Genomic DNA, 9,521 nt, shown 5'->3' on the forward strand with positions numbered 1-9,521 from the left:
GTAATATGTGCAAATCTCCAAATTAAACACTGACTGTTTAACCACAGTGTGACTAGGTGTCATTTTGAACAGTGGAAATGTCAGAGGTCATATACCTGGTATAAACAGCTGGAGGGATTATTCTAGACCTTGAGCTGTTAGAAAAGGGCCCTATCTGAGCTCATACCCACCTGTGGCACCAGCAGGATTATATTTCATAGTATGCACAAGAATTGGGACAGCATGTAAAAACAAAATGGCAGTGTACATCTTGTTTTAACAAGAAAAAAAACATCTTATTATAACATATCCATGCAGATTCTCAGTCATCCAGGTCATAGTAAGATGAAAAAATTTAGAAAAATCAACTGGACTAGGTTTTTAGGTCTAAGACGTTTCACCTCTCATCCAAGGATGGATGAGAGTGCTGATTGTGAGCTCAGCAGACACCCCCCTCCCATTCTAACTACCGGTGGTCTTTCAGTAAGGAAGTCCAGAATCCACAGGTGGGAGATGGGACACCAAGGTCTGTCATCTTCCCAACCAGCCTACCCGGCTGAATGGTATTGAATGCAGAACTGTAATCCATGAAGAGCATCCTAGCATATGTACTGCGGTTGTCCAGGTGTTTCAGGGTCTGGAATAAAGCCAGAGCCGTCACGTCATCCACTGGAGGGGTCTACAGTGTCCAGGCCCATGTGGTTAACGTGTGTGAGGTCCAGTTTCTCTAAGCACTTCATGGCGACTGATGTGAGCACCACTGGCCTGAAGTCATTCAGAGCGGATGTGTCTGACGTCTTAGGGACCGGTATGATAATGGATTTTTTTTAAATGCGAGGAATTACTGCTTGGGTTAATGACTACATAATTCCTGGGATGATTTACCTATTTCTATAACGTTTGTATTTGGGAAAGAATATATTTGATAGGGATGACTATATATGAGAATATAGTGCTATGAAAATTCAGTCTTACTGATCAGACACAATTGTGAGGCAGATTTCTTTGGGAATTATCAGTGATTTAACGCCCTCTACTGGCAGAGAGGCGTCACTTCAGGTAGCAGGAATGCAGATTAAAATGCTGTTGAGTAAGAATACAGACTGGTTAGAATAATGTGCTTTTAAACTTTTAGTTATACAAGATTTAATGAGCACCCACAGTGTTTACTGGTGCAAACTGGTCCTGGTCATTGGCACTTTGGCAGTAGCTGTTAAAGAAGTAGAGAATATTAGTTATTCACTTTCTGCAAACAACCATTTCCAGCTCATCTTGGGATGTCAATCTATAACCTTCATTCTCTGGGGATCTGTTACCTACTTACAGTATGATAATCATGGGCCTCAGCTGATCTAATCAAACTCTTCATTACTACCACTATAATACCAGATCTAGATTGCTCACTTGTTCTGTACAGTAAGAAACCAACAGTGCCTGTACAGTGAGCATGTTTTTTCCCCATTATATATACAAACAAATAAGGCGTTGCTGATCCTGACTGAACGTACCAGAAAGCAATACATGTGTGCAACTCACTGAACCACTCCAACTTTAACAGTGTTAACTATTGAACTACATGTCTACTATGACTATAGTTGCTTATGCTAATGCAGTATTTATATCATATTATATAACTATAAATATAAGCAACCAAGTGGGGGAAGACAACACATCAGTTTCCTTAGTTGTAATTATTAATATATGAGAAATTATTTGAATGAACAGTGGAAGTGTCAAAAAATGTGCACTAAAATGACCACAAAGCAACCGGTCCTGATGAAGGTACGGTGTGGACATTTCTTATAAGTCACCTTGATGTGAAAATGATTTTGACAAAACCTCAAAAACAGCATGGTTATAAAAAACAATACTGGCCAAATGCTAAGAAATGAATAACAACATAATGTTGGTTTTATTTTTAAATAACTGTGGGAAAAACCAGAGCACCCAGAGTAAACCAAAATAAGAAATGTTAACATTAAAAACCAAACTGAACCAAAACCATGAGCCTAATTCACACAATACTTTTAGAAAATGAATGAATGAAAAGAAACAAAAGAAAGATTTAGATGAATGAAAATAAGTAAAGAAATCAGAACAAATTGGCAGCACGTTTTGGTGGGGATATACTTCCACAGTGTTCTGACTGACTCTTGAGCATACACCTATATTTGAACCTAATTCATTCGATGAATCGATGGAAAATTGAATGTGCTAGCTGATCACTGTATGTTTGATGAGCTGTTTGTATTGCGATTGCAGCCTCTGGTTTGATGTCATTAAAGTAAGTGGAAGTGTATAAGTAACAAACTTATACACCTCTTGCCACAATCACAACCCTCACCTTTCAGATCTGTATTTTTCAGTTAGCAATGTGATGATCTGCTTGCAAAAATAACAATAAAAATATCAGATCCAGATTTAGACAAACTTTTATTGAGCCACAGTTTAACCGTTCTTGGCAGCTGCCATTTCTCATATTCACAATCACCTTGCCTGATGATATTAGTTATAAAATGATTTTATAAAACGTGATTTTCTGTATTCCTGCACCTTTCCCTTAGCATAAATGTAAGTCAGTTGTATCCCTTTAAATAATGTTTTTATTGTCTACAACTTTTTTTCTTCAACACTGGGATTGTCCACACTCATTACAGTTTTTCTGAATTGCTAAAACAATAAACCCCATTCTCTGAACCAAATTCTCAATAGCCTAAACCAATTTGTGAAATAAATCACTCTTTCTGCAAAACCTTAAACAAGGTCAGGCACTTAGACACTGTTTGCAAATCTCATGCACTCTTTGCTAAACTCTAAACACATCCTCACTAAAACACAATTTGGACTGTGATGAACATGTGCTGCAAAACACTAAACACAGGACAAAACTTAAATGCAACTAAAGCACAGTTGTCATCGTTACACACAATGATTCAAAATTGTTCACACTTGTTTCTAATTATGTGATGACAAGGTACAAAATATAAGCCAGTTCAAAGTGCACAGATGGCACAGGTACAGTACATCCATCAACTATGGATAACAACATGAAAGGTAGAGGAAGAGTACGTATAACAGGCAAAATCTCTTACAGGCAATGGAATTGACATAGACGTGCAGTCTTGTCAAGGCTGGATCCACCACACCAGAGGGTTTTTTGCCCGTTGCCTGGCAAAGGACAACATTGCCTGTGACATAAATGAAGTCCTCTGGCTGGGCCCAGCTCAAAGACGTGATCCTGAGGCAGAATAATCTTTCTGATGTGTTTTCTTCTTCTTCTTTTTTGATTGTAACATGGTTTTTGGTAAATTCACCATACTTAGGTGATTTCTTTTGCTTTGTGTGTTTTTTACTATATACAATAAACTATTTTTTTTGTAACTACGTGCCCTGGATGCTGTGTTCCCCATTTTTGATATAGTGTCCAATGACTGAGCTGCAGTGTGTATATGATTGACTCGTGTGTGTATGATCTGAAAGCATTGTTTGATTTTGAGTGCTGGTGAAATGGTTTTGAAGCAATTGTTTGATTTTGCCAGAAGAGTCAGAGTCATTTTGTGAATTTAGTTTTATTTGGATTTTTAAGGTTTTTGAGTGATGGTTTCAAGAAACATGTTTTAACAATTCAGAAAAACTGTAATCTCTTGAATGAAGATGTGTCAGTTTAGAGAACAGGTGCAAAGCTCAGACTGAAGGCTGGATTCTGCAGACACTCAGTGTTTGAAGTGGTTCAGCTCAGAGGCACAGCTCAGCTCGTCTTTCTTGTTCTATGTTCCACACACACATCCCCCCCCCTCACTACAGCATATAAAAGGCAGCAAGACATTGGATATCAAAGGACTGAAACACCACCAATGGGGATAAATATCTCCAACTCAACGCCAGTCAGGCAGGACTGATGAAGCCTCTTGGATGAGAGGTGAAACGTTTCGACCTAAAAACCTAGTCCAGTTGATTTTTCGAATTTTGATGTGGTTAAGAAAGTCTGTGTTCAGACTTCTGATGTTGTGATTCTTGTATCTTTGTTTTAATGTCTGTGGCAGTGATGAGTGTTTAGTCAAGGCTTCTTGCTCACTTCATACGAGGATAGAAATGCTGATACTTGTGCCACTGGCATCCCTTATGAGTGAAGGAATGAACCAAGTTTCATGTTTGTTTTGCTGAGTCTGAGTGTCCGTTACTGTGAGAAAGATATCAAAGATCAAGTGTTGAACATGAGATCTTCGTGTCCAGAGCCCCAGTCGACAAAATCCACCTCCCTTCTGGAATGAGGAGGCTTGTCCAAAGAGATGCTTCGCTGCTCCCCAAACACCTTCTCCTGCAGTTCAATTATGTCATTGCGGATGTCGGCCATCATTAGCAGAAGGAAGTCAAAGGAGCCAGGTGGTCCCTGGTGACAGATGATTTTTCACTTGGTTTGACTGTCAATAATTAAAGTTTCCTTTAGGGAAATGTGAACACTACTCTACATAGGAAAAATAATACAATATGCACCTTACACACTGACCTATTGTATAAATTAGACTGTAAAACTATATAAGATAGTCACTTTAAACATGAACAAAAACAAAAAGATGAAAAAAAATATGATCCTTATGGTAGCAAATCAAGGACATTTAGTTAAAAGGCATTAATTAACTAAACCCTAAACAAGAGCTACATCATGTATATGGTTGATGTGTGACATAACAGGGTGTGGCCTGAGCACACTCACGGGCAGATTATGTGTAATTTCAAACAGAAAGATACAGTATGTGTTTAACTCATAAAAAACTTACAGGTGGACCTCTGGGACCTGGAGCTCCTCTGGCACCCTGTCCATTAAGAAATAACCCCAGTGAGATCAGTTTCAAAATATACAGCTTTCAGTGCTAAAGGTAGAGTGTAGCATCATGCATGTGGAGCATGAGTAGTGTGGCAGGATGATTCAAATGTTCAGATGGTTTCAGAAAAGAACTGTACTATTCTGTCAATGACAAAATACAGACGTGGACAAAATCGTTGGTACCCTTCCGTTAAAAAGAAACTCACAATGGTCACTGAAATAACGTGAAACTGACAAAAATAATAATAAATAAAAATTGACTGAAAATTAACTAATGAAAATCAGTCATTGCTTTTGAATTGTGGTTCAACAGAAGCATTTTAAAAAACAAACTAATGAAACTGGCCTGGACAAAAATGATGGTACCCTTAACTTAATATTTTGTTGCACAACCTTTTGAGGCAATCACTGCAATCAAGTAATTTCTGTAACTCCCAATGAGACTTCTGGACCTGTCGACAGGTATTTTGGCCCACTCCTCGTGAACAAACTGCCCTAGCTGTCTTAGGTTTGAAGGATGCCTTCTCCAGACTACATGTTTCATAGGGGTACCATCATTTTTGTCCAGGCCAGTTTCATTAGTTTGTTTTTTAAAATGCTTCTGTTGAACCACAATTCAAAAGCAATGACTGATTTTCATTAGTTAATTTTCAGTCAATTTTTATTTATTATTACTTTTTTCAGTTTCACATTATTTCAGTGACCATTGTGAGTTTCTTTTTAACAGAAGGGTACCAACGATTTTGTCCACGTCTGTAACTGCACTTTCTGAAAGACAGTGCAAATAAACTTTAATAAGTATCTGCAAGTACTATTGGATGAACAGTCAGTGTTGTGAAGTAACTAAGTACATTTACTCAAGTACTGTACTAAAGTATAATTCTGAGGTATTTGTACTTTACTTGAGTTTTTTCATTTCGTGCTACTTCATACTTCAACTTCACTAAATTTAAGAAGCAAATATTATACTTTTTACTCCACTACATTTATTTGATAACTTTAGTTACTAGCTACTTTTCAGAATCAGATTAATACAATAAATAATAAATAAATAGATTATTATCATTTGATCTCATCATTGATCTCCAGCAGAAAATTCATAAATTACCCAGCACTAATTCAAATATAAGCATATAAACTAGTTGAAACTAGCTCCCTCTTTTTCAGCTGCAACATTAAATGTGATGAACACAATAATAATTGTAATCAATAATATGCAATCAATAACTGTAATCCATACTTTAATTAACATAATGTATTAATGCCATTCCACCCAATGAGTAGCTACTTTTAGTATTTTAGGTTGATGCTTATACTTTTGTACTTTTACTTAACTAACATTTTGAATGACTTTTACTTTTAAGAGAGTATTTTTAAACTGTAGTATTGCTACTTTTACTTAAGTAGGGGATCTGAGTACTTCTTCCACCACTGGTAACAGTGTTTGCAGAATATAACACAACCACTGATTGTGCATTTTGAGAAAAACTCAAAGAAACATGACATGCTTTTCTGAACAGCTTGTTGATGCAGATCCAGTCTGAGCAGTCGGTGTACTGTATTACTGACAAAAGAGTGGCAACAGTGCAGCTCCACACAAGCACACACAGACTTATTTAAAAGGCAAGAATGCCACACAAATGAAGAAAGTAAAGATTTGTTATAATAACCTTTAATCCATGTCTGCCTGGTGCCCCAGGTGGTCCCTGCAAGAATCATAAGAGGACACAGGTATGTGAATGTTTAGCAACATCTTCAACACAACACCTTAAGACTGTTATCAGCTGTGGAGGGAGAGCTGTCAAATTTTAACTGGAAAGGTATGCATGGCTCGGACCAATGAACACACCGTTAGAGTTGAATAACATATCAGTTTAGGATGTCTGACTGTATACTGTCATTGCACATACTTGGGTGCTCATGTAAAACCAGTTACAACACACTGATATTTATAGGATTTTTTGGTACACTGGATAATTAGACCCACTGAAGATGTGGCCTCCGGGTTTGGGACCCTACTTTGACGTCCTGTGGTAGAGACTCCAGTGGGAACTAAGCCTTGTGATAAGCCCTAAATTAAGGAACCATTTTTTCTTACCACTGGCCCTCTGCGGCCTTTTTTGGTATACTTCAGGTCAGGTTCTGGACCCATGGGTCCCATGTGTCCCCGTGGGCCCGGAGGGCCTGGTGGGCCCCTCTCCCCTGGGTCCCCTCTTTTCCCCAGTTCTCCTGGGTGTCCTGGTGAGGATACATGAACGAAGTCATAAAGACAGTGTAGCTGCTGGTAAGCCAACTGTCCGGTCATCTGATCTTATTGTAGTTACATGTTATTATATTGCCTCAGATCTTATACAGGCTTAACAATTTATGTGCTAAAGATGTGCTATGGCAGGTACCTTTTTTAAAATAAACAATTGTTGGTGAGAGGAGTGCCATTTTTTTGCTTGAGGACTTGCCCCGCAGAATGTCCATACATGGAACTGATTAAAGCAATACGCACCATACAATAACAGTAATATGACACCACAAAACAGCAGAGCAATCTTTCCACTAAGCTCCTCAGATGGATCGCTGAAAACCTTAAAGCTTTGGTTTTGGAAATCAGTAGGTTCTTAACTTGATTTGAAGTTTAAAGTTTACTAGAAGTCACCTGAGGTGCCAAATGTTTTTCCATTTATCTGTATGTTTACTTGGATTTATGATTTCTTGACCATCTTTTGTGTGTGTGTGTGTGTGTTTAATCTGATTTTTTTCTAGTAGACTTCACTTGTTTAAAAAAGCACATGGCCACGCATTTTTTTCCCTCTTTTTCTTATTGTTTTTTGCTATTTTAACATGTGACATAGTGATTATAGCAGATTCTGAGAGCATTATTCAATAACCAATCAAACATTCTCTAACTTTACCTGGGACCCCTGGAGCTCCTGGAGGGCCAGGTAAACCAGGAAGACAAGGGCTAATAGTATTTTTTCCTGTCCTCCCCAGAGATGGCTTATTGCTGCTGTTGGCCAGGCCAGGCACCTACACAAACAAGAAGGAAAAACTACAGTACAGTAAGTAGAATAAATAAATAAAAAAAACAAGGTAGAATATGTAATTCCCATATTTTAGGTCACTCTTCATTTTTTAGATGAGTTAAACCAAATCTAAACATTGATTTTCTATTTTCCAGCCCGCTGTGAGGCTGAACGTGCTGGCACAAATGACAAATAATGACAACAAAATTAAAACTGTATGGTTACCAAAAGGTGGCGAACCTTATGTAATGTCTGTGTGTGTGTGTATATGTCAACAAACAGACTATGATGTAGTGCCAAAATGTTACTTTTCTTTTATTTTCTGTAACTCCGTCACGTTACAACAGGTTTAATACACCACCATGAACCTGCAACTTCTCTTAACCCCTGCCGCAACATCTTTTTGTGTCTGTCGTAAACTGACAGTTATGCCATCACACACTGTGTGCATCCACTTAAACTCATGCGAACATTACATCACTCTTTTTTTTTTAACTTAGCAATTAACGCTACACGTAGGATCGCCGTGACCAGCATCTATTGGACTTACGTTCCTTAACAACATGGTAAGATATGACAACATTTCGAACATGTCCATGAACACATGTTTAACTTAATATCAAGATGCACTGATAATGAACACTTAAACAAAGGATATCTTTGAACCGTCTTTCATTCATAGTCTTCCAGGTATGATGGTCTTTTTCTTTCACTTCTCAGGGAGTATCTGGGATGTGGGGATGTGTCAACGCTTACATTCTCGGCGTCTACCTCATGTTCTACCTGTTCTACATCATGAGCTTGCGTGTGGATTTTCTTGAAGAATGACGAGTTCCTTGTGATGGAATGCCCATCTCTGTCATCGAGCCTTTAATCTCCATTACAGTGTGTGGTTCACAGCTGTATGGGGTAGTAAGCTTGTTGCGCTTGGGCTGTCGATGAAGTACAGTGTCTCCAAGGATGAGTGCTTGGTTTGGAATGCTTGCAGGCGTCGGCAGTCATTTTCATTTTTGCTTTTGACAGCTGATCCTTTTCTCTGACTTTTCGGTCAATGTCACTATCAACATTTGTGATGATTGAGGGGATTTTAGTGACAATCTTGCGGTGACACAGCAATTATGCTGGTGATGCTTCCGTGGTGCTGTGTGGTGTAGAGTGATAGAAATGTGTTGAGCATTTGTCTCCAGGGCACATCCTTGCAGCCTGCTATGCGAATGGCCTTCCCTAGGGTGCGCATGAAACGTTCCGCTGTTCTGTTGGCTTGAGGCCATAGGTGCGTTATTTTGCGGTGGCAAAAACCTAGGTGCTTTGCAAACTTTGACAGCTGTTCACTGCTGAAAGGAGGACCGTTGTCCGTTTTCAAAATTCTGGGAATTCCAAATGTGGCGAACACCTTGTCCAGAACGGGAATGACTGTCCTGGCTGATGTTGACCTCACTACCTCCACTATGGGGAAACGTGAGTATTCATCCACCATGACTAGTAGATATTCACTAGTGGGGAGAAATCCATAGAAGTCTGCACTAACTATATACCACGGGGCTTCGGGCAGCTCTGACATGTTGAGTGGTGCTGACTGTACTACTGGCGTGTTGACTTGGTACGCCAAACATTTTCTCACCATGTTTTCAGCCTTTCTGTCAATGTCAGGAAACCATACTTTTGATCTGAGGAGTGCCTTCGTAGTAGAGAGTCAAGCC

The 9,521-nt window shown here is 38.8% G+C and overlaps 1 protein-coding gene across 1 annotated transcript in view; it reads right to left on the bottom strand.

The window, feature by feature from the left end:
- Positions 1-3,555: 3,555 nt before the first annotated feature.
- LOC109969930 (collagen and calcium-binding EGF domain-containing protein 1-like) overlaps positions 3,556-9,521 on the bottom strand; it is a 51,094-nt gene continuing 45,128 nt past the window's right edge. The window contains exons 7-11 of the mRNA XM_020617157.1: positions 7,711-7,825; positions 6,903-7,042; positions 6,475-6,510; positions 4,758-4,793; positions 3,556-4,369 (exon numbers count right to left, since the gene is read on the bottom strand). Coding sequence (XP_020472813.1) covers positions 4,181-4,369; positions 4,758-4,793; positions 6,475-6,510; positions 6,903-7,042; positions 7,711-7,825 — 516 coding nt within the window. The 3' untranslated portion in view covers positions 3,556-4,180. The remainder of the gene's footprint in view (positions 4,370-4,757; positions 4,794-6,474; positions 6,511-6,902; positions 7,043-7,710; positions 7,826-9,521) is intronic.

The sequence above is a fragment of the Monopterus albus genome, unplaced genomic scaffold, assembly GCF_001952655.1.
Source record: "Monopterus albus unplaced genomic scaffold, M_albus_1.0 scaffold186.1, whole genome shotgun sequence".
Lineage (NCBI taxonomy): Eukaryota > Metazoa > Chordata > Actinopteri > Synbranchiformes > Synbranchidae > Monopterus > Monopterus albus.